This window comes from Peromyscus leucopus, chromosome 20 (genome assembly GCF_004664715.2).
Source record: "Peromyscus leucopus breed LL Stock chromosome 20, UCI_PerLeu_2.1, whole genome shotgun sequence".
Taxonomy (NCBI): Eukaryota; Metazoa; Chordata; class Mammalia; order Rodentia; family Cricetidae; genus Peromyscus; species Peromyscus leucopus.
In genome coordinates, this window is record NC_051080.1 from 58,232,113 (window position 1) to 58,252,354 (window position 20,242).

General features: G+C 40.8%; 1 protein-coding gene across 1 annotated transcript in view; it reads right to left on the reverse strand.

Moving 5' to 3' along the window:
- Positions 1-1,092: 1,092 nt before the first annotated feature.
- The window catches only part of Eif3h (eukaryotic translation initiation factor 3 subunit H), an 86,214-nt gene continuing 67,064 nt past the window's right edge, over positions 1,093-20,242 (reverse strand). The window contains exons 3-8 of the mRNA XM_028867921.2: positions 13,849-14,016; positions 12,260-12,359; positions 11,015-11,164; positions 3,833-3,953; positions 1,871-2,003; positions 1,093-1,352 (exon numbers count right to left, since the gene is read on the reverse strand). Of these exons, the coding sequence (XP_028723754.1) occupies positions 1,255-1,352; positions 1,871-2,003; positions 3,833-3,953; positions 11,015-11,164; positions 12,260-12,359; positions 13,849-14,016 (770 nt within the window). The 3' untranslated portion in view covers positions 1,093-1,254. The remainder of the gene's footprint in view (positions 1,353-1,870; positions 2,004-3,832; positions 3,954-11,014; positions 11,165-12,259; positions 12,360-13,848; positions 14,017-20,242) is intronic.

Genomic DNA, 20,242 nt, shown 5'->3' on the forward strand with positions numbered 1-20,242 from the left:
GCAAATAGAATGCAGGGAAACAAACCAAGAGCATCCAGTGTGTTTTCCCCTCAAATGTCTTGAACCAGGGATCATCAGGGGCATAAAGGCCAACATGCAGAACACCCCGCACCCCCTCACTAAGGACTGAACCCAGGGCCTTCTACATGCTAGGCAAATTATCTACATGTAAGCTGCATCCCCAGCAGAACCCTATTTGAAGAAATTTGGATATATAGTTAAAATTTACAAACCTCTTGGCCAGCAGGCCCATTTTTAGGAATTTATCCTAGGTAAATAGTGACATACAAAATCAGATACTTGATTTGTCTCTAGAATGTTCAAGGTCCTAAGCTTTTAAAGGTAAACCTCAACTGACAACTTCATACCCAGTACAGACTGTGTAGATTACCAATACTCACACAGATGACTAATCTCTTCATATCCGGCTAATTCTGGGGTTACACAAATGTGGAATCTTCAATAATCTTTCAAATGTGTAGCCACTATACTCATGAGCTTCCTGCCTCAGTCTCCTGAGTACCAAGATAATTCACAGGTGGGTGTCACCGTGCTCTGTGTATAAAATTATTCAAATATGCTTTTTCCAATACACTACTATTCTAAGTTTTCTTCCTCCATGTTTAATACTCAGTGATAATACAAAACTTTGTGGTATAGGAAGATAAATATGAAGTCCTAAGCAAATATACAAAAGACGAGTTTCATTTTAATAGAAAATGATCATCTCATAAATTACTTTTTAAAATTCCTTTTCTCATTATGGAAACAGATACCCACCACTTGAAGAAAAAGGAGGACACCTGTGCAAGTACACAGTGCCCACAGACCTCCAGATCAGAGGATAAAAAGTTGCCCAGGAAGGGCAGTGAAGTCTGTGTGTGTGTGTGTGTGTGTGTGTGTGTGTGTGTGTGTGTGTGTGTGTGTGTGTGAGATGAGATGGACAAATGGACAGCAGTGAATGCCACAGGAGCATGCACTGAATGTGAGCTGAGTACCTGGAGTCTGAGCGTGTGAAGCCTCTGGTCAAGACTTCTTTCATCTTTTTCGGAAATAAAGACATCAACACAAAATAAAACCCAAAGTCCAGTGCACAATCAATCAAGGTTTTATTGCTGGCTAGAAAAACACTGCAGCAATGGCATTGGAGAATCCCTCTCCACTTGCAGGACAGAAACATTGTTCCAAGAGTCACTCTGGGGAAGTCTCAGCGGTCTTCTTCGACTCCACTTCTTTTCTGAAAACTTCCTTTTCTTAGTTATTGTATTCCTGAAGAGCCTGGGCCATAAAGAGTTTGCCTAAGTTCTGGGCAGTGAACTCCTTGATGTTCTGGCAGTAAGTGTTAATCTGGCCTGCATATTTGAGAAAGAGAAATCATAATTAATGTTCAACAAACTGCAAAATGACCTAGAATGTTGAAAACAGAATCACTTGTATTTTGTTTTAAACCAAGAATTCAATAAAGAAAGAACCTAATGATATTTTCCACAAGAGATAAAGAATGTCTTTTGCAATGAATATATCTTCCACTCTTAGTGGCCTAATCAAAAAACAGTACTTTCTAATAATCATCAGCCATAAGCCGCTATCTATTAGCTGTCCATCAACAGCTGACCATTCAGATCAGACCCACATTATGTTAAGACATCTGAGAAACAGCACAGGCTCTCCTCAGCAGGCAGGAGGATTAACACAAAAGGGCTACAAGTTCTTAGCCACAGAAACTGCAGGTGCTAGACACAAATTCAATTTTTTAACCATTTATAAGACACTAGCTTTTATGACTCACAATGCTGTTTGGGACTTTTTTATTACATACTGATCCCTGAAGAAGACAAGAAGCCACATGTGTCCCCGTGGCCAGTGATACCTGCAATGAGCAGCGAATCCATCCTGGCAGGGGCCTGGTGGGGCTTGAAGAGTTTGGAGAGGTCCTCCTCAGGAAGAGGGGGCTCCCCTCGACTCTGGCGCTGCATATTCTCCTGTTGGCGACGCTGCTGATACTAAAATCAAAGAGAAAATGATTTGATTATTTTTCTTAATCAAGAAAACAAAGACCTCACACACACACACACACACACACACACACACACACACACACACCTGGCAGCTCTGAATTCCAAAGTTTCCATAAATGACAATACTTGGTAACTGACTTCTGTGAAGCTCAAGAGGGCAGCAATAAAGACACCTCATTTTTCATCAACTCAAGTTTCACTGTGTGCTCTAAGAGTCTTCTACTACTGCTTCAGGACAGGCTTGGCCAGAGGGCCTAGGGTCATGATTCACCAGTGACGGGCTCACACTTTGGACAAAGGGGTAGGTGATCCATCTCAGCATTAACAATGAAGTATCACACTACTCCACTGACCCAAACTACTATCAACACTAAGAATACCGTCATGGTAATTCCGATGACGTGACTACCGTTGCTTTTCTGGTTACTCCAGTGTTCTTACTGCTCACTTGTGCCTTAGCTCATACCAGCTCACAGAATACTTCCCAACATACAAACTTCTTGATGCCTGTCTGAAAAAGTGGCAGTGATACACTCAAAGACACTGACTAACAATAAATCATATGCCAATTACAATGAAAGAGTGCTCTTAGGCGGCTTGTCACAGTAGCAAATTGTACGGTCAAGTAATGAGACACCACCCTGGGCTAATATATGCTCCAAGTCTTTGGATCCCTATGAAAACCAGTGCTAACAACGGTTCTAATTAAGCATAACTTGCTTTGCAAAGATCTCATCATACAAGATAAAGGATGCTGAGACAAACCTAAAAGGGATTCTGAACAGTGTCACTAAGCATAAACATCAATGTTAGATTTCAATACTCTAAAACAATAAAAAGTACACATAAGACTGTTACTGAATTTGATACCCCATGTGAGTCCTTTCCCTACTGAAAAACACACAAGAAAAAGAAACCAATCTAGGTTCCCATCCTCTCTCCCACAATTCATCAGACACTATCTGCTGCATGTTCAATTTAAAAGAACACTTTACAGATTTATATATGTCTTCTCCATTCAAATGCGGCAAAACCATGTATTTTAAATTCACTATATATGTGAACTGATGCTAAGATTTTTTCTTAAATACAATACTCTCGGAACTACTTAGCTGTGCTTAGCATAGTGTGTTTAACAACACTTAGTATATAGTACATTTTAGCAGAGTTGTCATATTTAAATACCATTTTCACAGATAAACATTCTGAAGTCAACTTATCTATGAATCAAGGGCTAAGAATATTTTACAGTAATAAAAACAGTATTACAAGACACTATAAAAGCCATGTGGCCATCAGGTAACACGAATAAAGAAAAGGTTAAATGCACAAAAGACTATGTATGTGCCTGAGAATATTTGGGTAATCCTAGGGTTTTATCTGTACTACACTATCTATTCCACAGCAGTTGGTCTATTATTTCCTATCAAAATTACTTGCTCTTAATCACAATTGCTCAGTTTTTAAATGAACTGAAGATTGCTAAGTATGCCGCAATGAGCCACTACCAAACCAATTACAGTTAGTGAAGAAATGAGCTGTGACACTGTGGCTCTCTTCTGCCTCTGATTTCCTCAATAATGTATCACCTATTTGCATAACCTTGGCATTACACTCTGAGCCAAATAGACCTGCTCTCCATAAGCCAGGTATTTTTAAGTACAAGGTGTAAATAAATAAGACTATATAAAGACTATTCTTTTAAAATATGAGAGTCATTAGGTTAGCAGCCAACCCTTTCCCAACCATTCTAAAGGAGACTCCTGAAGCATTTGCACCTAAAGATGGATGACTGCTGAATTCTCCATACCCACCTGATGTTTTTGCTGCTGCTGTTTACTGGTATTCCTCATGTACGTGTTATATTTGATTATGTCCTGGCTCATTTCATCTACCCGGTCCATCAGCAACTGGAGATTCTTCCCCAAATGATTGCTGAAAAGCAAAATAAATTGGCATGTCATTCTTCAGGCTATTGCTTTGCATGTGCTCTGAACAGTTCTGAGATGTTAACTGAACCTGCCTTTTGTTAAAGGAATGAGCCCATACTTATGGAGAAGCAAGGGTAGCCAACAGTGAGAGCTTGTTACTAAGCTTCCTAGTCAAGCTCAAGCATAACCCCAGGAGTGTCTGCGCCAGCTCTGTTTCTTCCTGTCAAAGCACAGGGATGGGGGCCAGGAACTGTTCAGCATATCTAGTGAGACATCTATAATGGGCATTTGTAAAAAGCCAAGTTTAATTTAAATTCTCTACTCCTGAACTTTTTCCTTAAAACCTTAAGCCCCTAAGACTTTAAATGAGCAGTCACCCCCCCCCCAAAAAAAAAACATGTAAACAATTACAGCCCCTCAAACTGCAGTTCTTATCTAGCAGGTTCTAAGGTAACACCAGCATTTACTCTGCATAGCAGATGAAGATATCTTTGTCTCTCGCCATTCCTAGAATTCTACTAGGTAGTATTTTATACTCTCTTGTCTTTCCAGAAACTTCTAATGCAGTTCAGTTGCTAACATCTTCTTATAAAGGGATGATAACAATTGACAGAATGACCACAATATACACCACTGCTGCATGCAATCATCTGCTGCTTCAAGGAGGCCCGGACAACTGATAGACACACATATTCCAACCGCAGCTGGCTGACAACCAGGACTCCCATTCACTAACTTCAAACAGACAGACATTTGCTGAAGTTTATTACATGGCAGTCTCAGCCTTAGGAAACAGGGAGACAGAAATGAATCAGACATACACGATCTCCATCTACACTGGACCTATAACTATGGAGAGCTGAGGAGACGCTTTAGATATATGTCAGAATATCTCTGAGGAGATGACAGGCTGAAAACAGAGGATTAGGAGTTAGCTATGCCAAAAAAACATTCCAGAGAAAAGATAAGTACAAGTGATGAAGGCCTGAGACAGGCAAGAAATAGGCATTTTAAAATCCATTTGATTTTAAAAACAAAAACCACCCAAGGAGCCCAGGGGCATCGAACCTCCCTTCTAACCCAGCCACGTGGTTTGTGTGAATGAATCTTCTCAGCTAAAATTTGAAAGCACCCTAGCCAACTAAAGACTAACCTGCTTCCTTTAAAATAGTTAGCATGATGAAATTATGTCTATTTTAAAAAAACACTGAAGCCAGGTGTGATGGTGCCACATGCCTTTAATCCTAGCACGTGGGAGGCAGACGTAGGGGATCTCTGAGTCTATAGAGATCTCTGCAGCCAACCAGGTCTACAGAGCGACTTCCATGACAGCCAGGGCTACACAGAGAAATCATGTCTTGAAAAAACCAAAACACGAACAGAACCACAAATAGAGATGTGCCATTCCAGGGGAAAATGCCCTTAGTCTGACCAGGCACAGCAGAAGAGAGCATGCAGCAAAGGGAGCAGAACTGCTGCCTTTACACATATGGTATTCCAGAGGAGCAGGGTACTAGTGACTCGGTTCCTGGTTTGAGCAGACAACTGGCTGAGGAAGAAACAGACTGGGAGCTTGGGACCAAATCAATTGAAATCTAAGTAAATTATGGATTCCATCTGTATGTAACCAGGAAATCAGAAGGTTTGGGTTCTTTTTTAAATGGTATTATAATAGAAGGAGGTGTGTGTGTGTGTGTGTGTGTGTGTGTGTGTGTATAAATCTACTTTTTAATCCCAGTGAAGCAGTTCCTAGACAACCTTGACTCCGCCTGCCTAAGCTCTTTCTATCTTCTCCCCTTCCTCTCCCCTCTTTTCTTTTTTTCCCCACAGGGTGTCATGGAGCCCAAACTGGCCTCATACTTGCTGTCACTGAGGCTAACCTTGAACCAACCTCCTCCATCTTCCTGCCCCTATCTCCCTAGTGCTGGCATTTTAGGCATGTGCCACCACACCTAGCTTCAAGTGCTACTTTAATACTAATACTTAATTCACATTTACAGTATTCCATTGACATTTCTGAACCACTTTTTAACTTGAAAAGCATTTCTTCTCTGAGAATTTGGGTATTTGTTGTTGTTTTCTAATTTCTTAATAGTTTGATTTTAGTCCACCCAGACTCAAGTGTTTGGGCATACAGTGCAAGATGAGGAATGAGAGTGATTTTTTTCCCCTAGTAGCTAACCAAATGTCCAGAACCGCTGATTAGTCACATTGCTTCCCAAATAACTTACAATTAATTTAACAATAGTGCATCTCACACTCATTCTTTCAACAAGTACTGAGGCCATACTTTCACTGCCAGTCACTCCCTTAGACAATAAGGATTCATCTGTAAGATATTACTGCACTTAACACACGGCACCAAGGAGAAAGTAAAGAGATAAGCATATAAGCGTGGTTAAGTGCTGCAACAGATGTACAACAGATGCTTATAAAAGATGGTTTGGTAGGATAAAGTGAGACCCTCCCAGATTACCTGACAACTGAATTTTGGGTTTTTGAAAAGGAGATGTGGCAGGCAGGCAAGGAGAGTGGAAACGCATACTACAGATACTGGGCAAAAGCAGTGTGGTGGGATACCAGTGTGAAAAAGGAGATGAATGTAAGGAACGGTGAATAGCTCCGCAGACCAGAATACACTCAGAACTGGGGACACGAGCATTATGGCAGTGCAGAGGCAGGCAGGAGTCACACTACAGACCTTTGCAGTCTTGGCCTCCAGTCTAAAGACAATGTGACCCAGCAAAGACTTGAAAGGAGCAATATGAGCAACCTGTCTGCATTGAGCAAGGTATCTGATATCTATTTTGAAAGAGGAAAGGGTCAAAAATAGGATGTTAAAAATAAGAACAAATTATAACAAATGAGAAAAAAGCAGGAAGTTTTAAGATCAAAATAACTTAAGGAAAAACAATGAAGTTTTGGCTTAAAGTAGCAAAAGTTCATGGAATGAAGATGAACTCACCTCTCAATGTATGTGGGCGGAAAGACAGATCCAGACTATCACTGACATTGGGGAGAGGGATGAGCAAGAGAGTTGTCTGTGAGTAAAAAGTAACCCTAACTAAATTAATGGATCCTGAAGGAAGAGTCCCATGAATTAGCCAACAGTACTCAGTGCCAAGGGACGGCATCCAGGGACACATGACAAGCAAGGTTTTAAAACTCTGGTGAGAGCTCTGTCTTGGGGTTTTTCTTGCTGTGAAGAGACACCATGACCACAGCAACTCCTATAAAGAAAACATTTAACTAGGGTGGCTCGCTTAGTTTCAGAGGTTCAGTCCATTATCATCATGACGGGGAGCATGGCAGCCCCGCAGGCAGATGTGCTGGAGCTGAGACTGCTACATCTTGCAGGCAACAGGAAGCCAACTGAGATACTGGGCGGTATCCTGATTTCGGAAACCTCAAAGCCCACCCCCACTGTGATACAGTTCCTCTAACAAGGCCATAGCTACTCCAACAAAGCCACGCCTCCTAATAATGCCACTCCCTTTGAGCTTATGGGGGCTAACTACATTCAAACCACCACAAGCTCCAACAACACACAATGGATGGAACATTGTAGTGTGGGGATGTCGGGAAATGAGAAGATAAAGACAGTGACAGAAAACCCTATCAAGAACTTTAAACACAAAACAAGGAAGGGGTGGAAATTTGGAGAATAACAGCAACAAGTCAAGGTTATTCTTTCTACAACTGGAAAAGCCTGGCAATGACTGTAAACTAGGAATGATATGAAATGAAAATCTAGGCTGGAGATGGACACTTAGAGTCCCTCAACTCAGTGAGGTCATAAAAGTTGGGGCAGGATAGAGTCACCTGTGGGCCAAGCATTTGAAGATTGAAAGAACAGAACTATGTCAAGTATAAGAAATACCATTCACGTGGCTGGTTTTAAGCACAGAGGACAGGGAAGAACACACTCACTCCCACAGCAGGGAGATGACACAGAGAGCAGGAGAGGTCCTGACACATGCAGAGAAGGAGGCCGGCTACACTTGTTTTAGCAATTTAATTTAGCAACGAAAGTAAAATAGGCCTTTCTGGGGCTGGAGAGGTACTCACTGGTTAAGAGTATGTGCTCTTCTTGAACAGGACTCAAGTTCAGTTCCCAGCACCAATGTAGGATGGCACATAACCACCTGTGTCTCAAGTTCCAGGGGCATCTAACAACTCTGGCACTCATGAGCACTTGAGCATGCACACACACACACACACACACACACACACACACACACATACACACACATACACACACATACACACACACACACACACACACACACCCTCTCTTCTCTCCCCTTTCTCTTTCTCTTTCTCTCTCTTACATGACAATGAAGAGGAAGAGGAAAAAGAAGAGGAAGAGGAGGAAGAAGAACCACCCTCACAAATTCCTAAATCTTCCTTTGCACTAATGTCTTTCAACTGTTAAACCATGCTAAGAAGTATAGTATATGCAATTACAGTAAAAAAAAAAAAAAAGACTGATATAACTACAGATATGCAGACTTCAAAGATACTGTGACATGTATACTATAACAGTGGTCTTCAGAAACACAACCAGTTAGAAACACTCAAAAAGACACACAGTGTATAGGCAGTAGCAATTAACAATTCATACCGATTCCAGATACCATTCACAGAAAATCAGTCCCATCACCAGGAGCAATTTTCCAAGGCAATCTTTTCAGTATTGCTTTAGCCAGTGTACAGAAACAGGGAGTTCCTGTGAGGAGCTTCTACAATACAGCTCTGTCTTTTATTGCCAAGGAAACAAAGAACTGAAAACAGACAGCTTAAACAGATGTGAACCAAGACAGTGTGAAGTCGGATCTCACCACAGCATCAGTTCATGCTTATTATCCTTAATATAGGACGCTCACCCCCAGTTTACTGTCTAAAAGCTCAAGGCCTGTGCTCTACAAATATCAGAACTAACAAAGACTGATTTAGAATGCCCATCTAGTAAAATGTAAAGGACTAAGACTCCAAACAAAAGGAACTGTACATTTCAGGAATGTGTGAAAAAACTAACTGTAAATAAAAGAATTGATACCCACATATGGGTCATGGAAGAGAAAATAAACCTAGTATCTAAAGAAGGAACTGTGTAACAAAAGCTTCTAATTAGGTTTCTTTAAAAAAAAAAAAAAAAAAGAGGCACATATCCAAGTATCACCATGTTATACTACTACTGTCAGAAAATGAGGATGTACAAAATGTACATTCTGGTATTTTAAGGCAGAGTTATCACTTGGCTCTACATATCAGTTCACAGGACAGGCATCATTTCCCACCCCACCACCCACCCATCCCCCCACCCCACCCCAGAACACTAATTACCCTTTAAACAATTTCTCAGGGAAAGCAGAGCCCTCTCTTTCAAAGTCACAACAATAAGGAGGAGAAACCCTAACAAAACAGTACTTGGAGACTGTTGGTGATGGAGCAAACTAGGATAATATTCTCAGCTACTACACCTGCTGCTGGAACAAACAGCAGTTACAGGCGGGCTCACTGGTGACCTGTCAGCTGCACAGAGGCTGTGCTCTTTTGTATGCTCAACGTAGAAAGCCAGGGGAGAGGGGAAGAGGGGAGTTGGACAGCTGGATACTAATATATCAAACTGTAACCTCACGTGCTTTTAAAGAGGGTCCTTAGCGTGAGTCTTTAAACACAGGTGTACCAAATACCTCTGTAAAAACAATAGAAAAAGCTGGTCTTCCCAGATAAACCTAAGGACTGTTCTAGAAGTAGTTTTGCAAGTGAATAGTACACTCTTTGGTTCCTTGAAAGCTGGCTGTATCAGTTAGCATTCTGGTTACCATCAGTTTCCATCTTGTTGCTCTTCAAGGCCTTTATAGTGGCCTTTGTGATGGACTGATGTGATGGCGGATGTTACCTGAATTACAGTGCTATGCATGCAGAACACAGAGAACTGGTGTCCAGTCCTTTGTTCCTCTCATAATTACAAAGCTTTTCATTTCTCTTACAAGTTCCTATTGAATGACAACCACAAATCTGATAAATAATTTAAGTTCTACTCCAGACTGACTGGTTAAGAAAATACACCTGAGTCAGGTATGGCAGCATACACCTATAAACCCAGCACCTAGAAGTCTGAGGCAGAAGAATTCTTAGTACCTAAGCTACAGCTAGACACTTAAGTGCTGAGGGGAAACTTTCAGTCGACTATCTACTCTGTGTCTTCGTTTTACATTCTAAGTCTACGAGGCCTCCTTCTACCACAGAGGAAAATCACTAGAGTCTAAAGGGCATTTCAAGAGAAGCTGTTTGTGAATTTACTAACACTTCTACTAAGAGGAGGGCTGGGGACTCAACAATAGTCACTTGCCCAGCATGTGTGAGGTCCTGCACTCAATCCCCATGACTGAAAAATTTAAAAAAAAAAAAAAAACAAGCAAGACTTTGGGGCACTAGGGAGATAAACAGTAATTTCAGAAAGACAACAATTTGTTCTGGGACATCTCAATCAGTACTACAGCAAAATAAAAATGTTTTCCTGCCAATTCGACGGCTAAAACAGTTCCACTAGAAGACATTGCAAACAGCAAAAGCCAGGGTCAGGCTCAGAAATGCTAATTTCGGTCACATACTCTACTAGCTGAACATTTATTACTTAGGAAGTCTCCATCTGAACAAGGGCAACTGCAGTAAGCTGAAGCACCTTCCTCTGCTCCTGAGCATCATTAAAGACTCGGAGAGCAATCTACGTCTCTTGGGATCTGGTACAGTAAACAGTGTCAAACTGAAATCAGCAACCCCTCCCTACCAGAGTCCAAATGACAGCGTAAGAAGAAGGCACCCGGGGCTCCTACATCAGGGATCACCTATGGTTTTCACGGGGGTCTGAATGGGCCACACAAAACTACACGCTGCCACTCGTGTCTTAGTAATCTCCAAGTGTTTTCTAGCGATTTTCCCTTGTTTCACAAGGAAAGTCTACGCAAAAGAACTGTTTGCAAAACTGGTTTTTTGTTTTGTTTTTTTTTTTAAAAAAAAAAGCTGGGTGGGGGACTCTCCTTAGGAAGGGTCACTTACCTGCTAGCAAGACTGAGCAATTCATGTTTATCTGCTACGGCTGACTTCTTCTCAAGCTCCCACATTAGGACATTGATCAGATGTGAATTTTTAATTACAATCGGCACTTCCTCAAACATGTGCTCAAAGGTGATGGTTGCCTTTTTCAATCTGTGAAGCATGTTAAAAATACTTGAGGCTGGTGGTCAGAACTGAACGCTAAATTGAGTATTTCTTACATTTTACCTAATTACAAGCACTCTCCACAGTCTTTAATTCATCAGTTGTTTTAAAAGCTTTGGGGTGGGAAGTGATTGCCAAACCTAGGTCCAGTGATTTGAGTAACTTTGAAAATGATTTGAATCTGAGCTACAAGCCCTAAATTAGGTCCTCGGCAAAGAAACTACTCATGGGCTGTAATCAGGAATTCTTACATATCAGTGACACTGATATGTCACTGTGAGTTGTGATATAATCTACATTAAGGCACTAGAAAAGGGCCATGCTCTCTAAGCTCAGAAAGGTTAGTGTCAAGAGAAGAGTCACAGGAGACTCCACCCCAAGTTCAGAACACAGCGGACACCTCTTCTCCTAGGTTAGCTGCAACTCCTCACTCACAACTGGTCACGAGTCAGCGTGTCTTGGAAAAATCTACACATGCCATTTTTTTTTTAGGAGCCAATTGGAAAACTAGAGATGAACGGTTCAGCATGAGGTTTCACAAGACGTTAAAAAAACTTCACAGTAACAGAAGAATTCTAAATGTTTTTTAAATATATATATATATTCCCATGCCACAAAGTCAAATCACAGAACAGGTAATGTGATGTTTACCGGTTATCCCTTAAATTTCCAATAAGTCCTTTTCTTCTCTGAATCCTTGAAATGTTTAGATCTATTCCACGTCCTCGTGAAAGAGGCCATGTGGTGCAGAAGCAGGCTACAGCTTGCACTCTGATGGTGGCTAACCACTCTTCTCACCCCCTTTATTCTACCTCGTATAAAATGCTTCAAATATGGTGGCTAATTAATTCCCACTAGCTGAATTCACCAGGTGAAACCGCAGCTGAGACTTTCCACACCGACCAGTTCACACATGGAGAGGGAGAATCAAGTGGCACTTGCACCGTGCAGGGAATTGTTCATCCACACGGCAATGGCATTTGTTACCATAGCCGACCAAGGACTCAATACATGTGGCAAACTGAACTCCTTAAAGAAACACACAGTCCTTTTCTGCACTCCTCATAGGCCTGGAACACTTACGCTTCAGGAGAAAAGTCCTTCTCTTTACAAACTTCCATCAGTTTAGGAGTCAGTCTGTATGCCTTCAGTGAGAGAGACCCTTGGGCAGTTTTTATGGGATCTCAAAAAAGAAAAAGAGAAAGATATTACTGAGAAGTTTGTCACTACTAGTGCTCATACAGTACTAGTTCTGGGCACACTGTTACTAATCACACAAGCTTTGAAATATGAAGACCAAAATAAATAATCAGGACATAATTTGAAGCTGATTAAAACCAGAATGGCTTCCTCCTTAAAACAAAAACTAAGAGTCAAAATCTAGGTAGGATATCTTCAAATACATTCCTCAACTAGAACCAGTACACTTGTTGAAAATTAAATATATGCTATGTTCTATAGATCTTACGTAAATAGGAGAAAAGTACTCATGAACAGTAAGCATAGAAAATCTCTGTGTATACTTCTATAGGCCTTCAGTCAATCAAGTGAAAACAAATAGCCCTGGGAACAAAGCGTATCACCCCAGTGAGTGCTGTTCACAGTTCTTTGTTAAAGCAGACTGTAAAAACAAAACCACCACGTCAAAGCACTATCCCAAAGTGTCGTTTCAGTTTTAGAGAAACGAATTCTGTCAAAACTGACTGCTTAAACACTCCACAAGGAAGGGAGCTTAGCACTTGCTGCATGATAACGGCTCTGGTGTGCCAACGCTTGCCTAAAACCTGTGTTAACATTCATGTTGTCTGAAATTCAACACAGTGAAACTTTTAGCAATAGGTGATAAAATGAAAACCAAAATAGATTGAAGCAAGTGGAAAATTCATCAAGGTCTGATGATGCAATGTTTCCAGCCAATATAAGTGCACTTTAACAACTTGTTCTCTCTGTAATCCAATTGCTAACACACTGAAACAATTTCAGGGCAGCTCCTAAGATTGATCGTATTCATTAGTATTTTTTCTGACAGATACTCAGGACGTTACATTTACTTCTCAGCTGGAAACTATATGCAAGTCTGCCAGATATGGCAAACTGTGAGTGTTTGGGAAGGGGGAGGCTATAAAGCTGTTAAATTGCCTACGGTTCTGATACAGCACAGAACATCTGGTCTGGAGAGCTTGAGGAAACACCATTAAATAGGCCAAAAAGAAAAAAATCTTTGTGCTAAGAAACAGTCCAGGTTTTGTACGCTGCTGTCAGAGGTAAAAAAAAGAAAAAAGAAAAAAGAAAAAAGAGAAAAGGAAAACTTGGCACGCTGTATTATGATTGGTCAGTCACGTACAGAACCAGACAGGCCAGCAATCGGGGTTTGTTAGACATCTGGTCTCATTCCACCAGCCCCTGCAAGGAGGGAGGGAGAAGAGGAAAAAAATGAAGCAGCTACTCCAGCATTCCAAAACGTACACATCAGGGCTCTGATAGCAAGAAAAATAAACAGAAAGAAGGAAACCCTGTCTAGACGTAGCTGCTGCGGAGGCTGCTGCAGAACGGGGCTGATATTTACTTGAGAAGGCCTGCCAAGGCTGCTCCAAGAGGCAGAAAGACAGAAAGCAAAAATAGTAGTAATAATATTAAGGGAGGAAAAGAATAATAAAGAGCCTCCTACTAACCGTAAATGAGAACGACTGATTCTTCAATGGCGTGCTGGTAACTGAATTGAGAATCCAGAAGTGCCCGGGTAACAAACGAGCCGTAATAAGTGGACTGATACCAACCCACATGGAGGTGATCGATGTTCACATGGCGAAGGCTGCGCATCATCTCCATCTGATACTGGACTACATGATGTAGCAGGGGGGAATTAGAAAAAGGAAAAAACAAACAAATAAACAAAACAAGCATTTAATGATGCCACTAACATTAAAAACAAGCCTTTTTTCATTTACACATAAAAAGAACAAAGTCCTTTTTTTATTTAACAAATCACATTTTATACAAAAGGCATTAGAAACACAAAGTTAATGTCTTGTTCTAAACAAGGAATTATTCATTGTAGTCCATACTTCTCTTTTCTACAACTCTAAAAATAATAGATGCATAAGAAAAGGTGTACAATTATTAGACTGTAATAGTTTCATCTGGATTAATGGCGAGACTAGTTATTGTCTTTTTACATGCAGCTTTTGGAACTAAGAACTAAATCCATCAAGAAAACTAAGGGGAAACAATTACCACACCACTTGCATATGAACCAGACACAGGCTATAGCTGCTTCAACATAAGAATTCATTTTGGCCTTCATCTAGTGCCCCCTACTGTATATACTTATCTTGAAAAAAGGCATTTTCTTTTCTTCTCTTTGCATTCATTTATGTTAATGGATGATTTTTTATTAGACTGGCTGTATTTTAATAACCATGTATACAACAAAAAGGTCTGATGACTTTTCCTTTTGCTGAGTTAATGACTATAGTGTATACACACACACACACACACACACACACACACACACAGAGTCATTTAAAGTAGTATTACTAGAAAAAGAGGTACAAATTCATAAAGTAATAAATGACATTAAAAAGCAATATAGAGCTGAAGAAATGGCTAAAAGGTTAAGAGAACTAACTGAGTTTAGTTCTCTTTAGTTCCTCAGCATCCACATCTGAGCAACTGCTTTTAACTCCACCTCTAGGAAGAACTAGATACCCTCTTGGCTCTACAGGTGCATATACACATACATACAAACATGCACACACATATAAATAAAAATAAACACTACAGCCTAACAATGCACACCAAATATAAAACAAAGGGGAAAGATTTATAGTTATCGCACTATCCAAGCTATTTCTATAATGAAGAATGAATGCATGGCTGCAGAGAGGAGCCATAACTGCTTAACCTTGAACCTGACTTTATTTTCAAAACTTCATCAAGTTTTACCAAAAACTGTATTACCACTATTCCTCTGGTCATAGCACTATGGTTTCAAAAGCAAACAAGACCCAGATCACAATGTTTTTCAACATCTGTTATTATATAATTATAGAAATTATAGATTTTATGTCAAGGAGTAGAAGATCATTGAAAACCCTTCACCTACTTAAAAACTATCTACAGAAAAGACCCAAACAGAGTGCTCCTATCACTTTAGAAGGACCAAATTTCATTTCCCCAGTAAACTTGCAAGAGGTGGATACTGTACTGCTGTAAGGATGCACACGAAAACAAACAACTCTCTACAAAGTGAGTTCATTCAATTCATTATCCTCTGGCTTATTACTTCTTTTGTTCTTTATTTTTTTTAAAGGGTATGGTGGCAAGCTGAAAAAGTGGCTCAGCAGTTTAGAGAATGTGTTATTCCTGCAGAGGACCTGTATATAGTTCCCAGCACCCACAAGGTGATTTACAATCACCATAACTCCAGTTCCATGGATCTGATGCCCTCTTCTGCCTGTGGGCACCAGGCATGCAGGTGGTACATATACATACATACACTCAAAACATCCATCTATACTATATATGTATGTATGCATGCATATATAGTATATGTATGCATGTAAAGGGTGTGGCAAAGAGGGTGATACTGGCCGGGCGCTGGTGGCGCACGCCTTTAATCCCAGCACTCGGGAGGCAGAGCCAGGCAGATCTCTGTGAGTTCGAGGCCAGCCTGGGCTACCAAGTAAGCTCCAGGAAAGGCGCAAAGCTACGCAGAGAAACCCTGTCTCGAAAAACCAATAAAAAAAAAAAAAAAAAAAAAAGAGGGTGATACTAATATGCTATACACTTTTATAAATTCTGTATCTTTTTGCAATTTTATAAATAACATGTGAAAACAAAGCCCTATAACCCATGTTACATCCTAAACTACAGTTAAAAACCCCACAACCAGGCTAGAGCGCCTTCCTAGAACATGGAAGGTCCTCAGTTCAATGCCTACTTAATTAATCTAAAAAGTAAATTAGCAAAGCCACAACTCAATCAATAATCTTCTACCAAGTACTTTTGTCTTAGTACCATCTCTTTCTGTGATGTAAGAGACACCCCACTATCCCACTCCTTTTAGCAAACTTAACAGATTCTCCCTCAACAACCCAAATCATTCCTTTGGCCTCTAGGTATGATACTCTTAAGTTAATGTAAACTTATTTGATGAATGTTAAACAAATTTAACTTACAAATAAACAATTTAATACTATCAGTAAAATGGGAGCTAAAATGAAATTTGCTAGATTGTTTTAAAACAAAGTGAAGAGGAGATGGAAGATTTATCAAATAATTGACAGAACAAATAACATTAAAAAATAAACAAACAAACAAAAAACCCACCAGTACTTGAAAAACCTATCTCAGTGAGTGTCTGAGCCTCAGCATAAGAGGGTTAGCATCTACCACACATCTGCTAGTGAGTAGCTGAGCTTAGTGCCATCTACCAGCTTGGAACAGTAGTTCCTTGTGGGGATCTTGCTGTTTCTGATCTTTAGTTTTTTCATTTCTAAAGACATCTGAGAATTTATCTCAGTCAAAATGCTAGAGCTCCACATTGTTCATTGGATATGTTAATTATAAACAACAACTTGTCTATTAGCTAAAGCAAGCATGCATTATGACTCAAATCAAAATGCATTTGGGGGGGAGACAGCAGTCCATAAGCCTGCTAAGACTCCCCTCAAATAGCTTGGATAAAATGGATTTTACAAAAGCATTTTCATAATACCTCAGAGTTTAAAAAAGATTCCAAGATCAGTAGCAAAACTCCAATGTCCAGCTCCCCCTCCCCCAATTCCCTACACAAAAGGACCTCCAATTAGACCAAGAAAGATGAAACCCTTCTCTACACTAGAAGAGTCAGAGAGACAGCCCCAAGGGAACAATGTTCCTCTTCTCCACCACAGAGAATGACTAAGATTCTGGAAGGTTACACAAACTCCTTCACAAATCACCTAACTACCTTAAATGAGGATAAAAAGGAAGAAGGGGCTAAGAGCAAAGACAAGTGAATGAAGAAAACTGCTTTTAGAAATTCCAAAGTGGGCTAGATACAGTGGTGCATGCCTGCAGTTCCAACACAGAAAAGCAGAGACAAGAGGATCGACTGCTATGTGTTGAAGGCCATCCCAATCTCCAGGCAAGCCGGAGACCTGTACAGAAATCCCTAAACTGTGAGAACAAACAAAACATCCCAGTGTACTGGAATTTCACATTATATAACAAAATCTGTGCCTGGCCCATTCTGTATAAAGTGTTAGTTCATTATCTATCCTGATTTTGCTCATGATTCAGTTTTAAGAATTCAGAATTCTTTTTTAAAAATAATTTATTTATTTTTATTTTACATGTATTGGTGTTTTGCTTGCATGAATAGCTGCTGTGTGAGGATATCCCCTAGAACTGGAGTTACAGTTTTAAGTCACCATGTGGGTAATGGGAATTGATGCCGGGTCCTCTGGAAGAGCAGTCAGGTACAAAGGGAGTTCCCATCTCAAAAACAAGTCACAAAGTAAACACATGCACTGCCATTTTTAAAAGGTCTATGGCAGTGTAACAGAAAGACTAAAGATTAGTCTCCAAACGTGAGTTTGCTCGGCCGTGAAGCCGAGGTATGCTGATATATTGTGTACCTAATAAAATTTACCTGAAGATCAGAGGGACAAAGGAACAAGCCACCTCTTACCTCTAGGACTCAGTCTGAAAGACCTCAGCAGACAGGCCTCTCTAGCCAAATGAGCTTCCTCAGCCAAAAAGGCTTCTAGTTCTTGTCTCTTCATGTCTTATACACCTTTCTCCGCCCAGCCATTAAAGGTGTGTGTGCATTCCACGTATTGGGATTAAAGGTGTGTGCCACCATTGCCTGGCTCTGTTTCTCTCCAACACTGAGTCAATCTCATGTAGTCCAGGATGGCTTCGAACTCAAGAGATCCATACAAATCTCTGCCTCCTGAGTGCTAGGATTAAAGGTGTGTGGCACTACACTGTCTGGCCTCTATATTTAATCTAGTAGCTTTTTCTGTTCTGTGATCTTCAGGCAAATTTTATTAGGGTACACAATTTATCACCACACCGAGGCAGAGGCCCAATCCAAAGCATGTGCTTGCTGTCTGAGAGAGGTCACCTGGATTCAACTTAGAAAATGATGTTTTTACCATGTGCAAGCTAAGGAACCAGACAGAGCTCACAAACAGTCATGGGAACCCAGTATAACTACAGACCTTTAAGGACTGTCCTTGTTCTCATGTTGACAGAGACATGTGGTCCTTATCTCCCCATTTAGCTTTTCTTCCCCCGACCCAAATTTTCCAAAAGCTTGTTGCTAAAACTAAGTAGAAGTAAACAGTAGACAGCACCACTAAATTCTCAAGACCAAAGCACACTCCCAGCAGTCACTATCAGTCAACTCAGTTAAGATGACACAGTAGCTGGAAATCAATCACCAAGTGGTGATCTGACCATTGCAGTAAGTTTTACACTGTTAATAACGAGAATGGCCATTTGGGATTTTGCTTGCTAGGTTAACACCACTGCTTTAGTGGCTGTGCTAGGCCATCAGCAGTGGTCAGATCAAGTGAGCACAGAATCCATTGAGCTATAAACCACAGATAAACAGAGGAGCCTCAGGGTATGTGGAGGAGGCCAAGTTAGAGCCCACGGCTCTGGGAAACATGACTGAATTCTACCTTACATCTAGCCATTCCTATGTAGAGAGTGGCTCACAGCAGAAGGAAGAAAGCCAGGTCCAAAGGAAAGAAAAGGAGAGGGAAAGGGGCCCTTAATAAACAGCCCTAACTCGCCGTTGCTGCACTAATGCAGACCAGTGAAACAATAAACTGCCAACTCTCAAGGCTGGCCCAAGGCCAGACACTTCCATCTTGGGTGAAAATTTTTCTACTTAATAGAAGCAGTAGAAGCAGTCATCCAATGGGATTCACTTCTGAATTAACGGCTTGGGGTTCCTGGGAATTTTCCAAGGGAAAATGGCAAGGGAAAATCCTTCGGAAGAGGGACTACTTTTAAATTGATGATAATGTTCAACAGAAGGGCTTAGAATTTCATTACAAGAAGTCTGGGGAAGAACCTTTAAAATATTCCTAGCTTAAGAAACAAACACTCAGACTGGAGCATTGGCTCAGCGGCTAAGGGTACCTGCTGCCAAGCCTGATGGCACCTGAGTTCTATGCCTGGGTGAAAGGAGAGAACCAATGGCCTCCCTGAAGTGGTCCTCTGATCTTCATTGATGCACACTCATACACTCCTAGCTCTTCCACACAATAAGTAAAATGTAATTAACTTTTTAAAAGTAAAGCAAGTATCTAACCAACTGAAAAGAAGCAGCAAGCAGTGAATATATGTTGTGCCAGATTACTAATATAAAGCCTACACACGGATACAAGGGAGGTGGTGTCATTCTATGAGGAGGCTTACTGTTATATGGGTTGACGCTTCACAAATCCCTTCAACCTCTACCACTGTCTTAACTCTCCAGGCGTTCTTGAGCAACAGAGAACCTGCTAGCAACACTCATAGCTGCTTCAGGGCTGGCACCAATACTCTCATCTTCCCTTTTCTAGGCACACCTTTTCTGAAAGAGTCGATAGAACTCAAATGCCCAGGGCTACAAGTGCCCCAAGGCAGACTGCCCAGTAACTACTCTTTAAAAAAAAAACAAAACACCACATTCCCAGTGCTTTCTTTTGTTTTTCAATCAGAGAACCCTGAAAATAAAGCGTCATCTTATACTGAACTGCTGTAACTGGAGTTACTCTGGCAGCCTACAACATGGCCTAGAATAGAGGACTGTCACTTTAGAATTAGTAACCATCCCCCTTCGCCTTCAACTCCTCACTCTCATGTTAAGTGACATATCTTTTAGATCATTTTTCAGAATTGTTTATTGTGTATATGTGTGCATGTAGAAGTCAAGGAGCTGGCTCTCTTCCTCCACCATTCAGGTCCTGGGGACTGAACTCAGGTCATCGAGCTTGGTGGCAAGCACCCCTACCCACTGAGACCCTTGTGAAACAGTTCCTCACTGCTGAACAGAAACAGGTGATGATGCTGAAATAACCT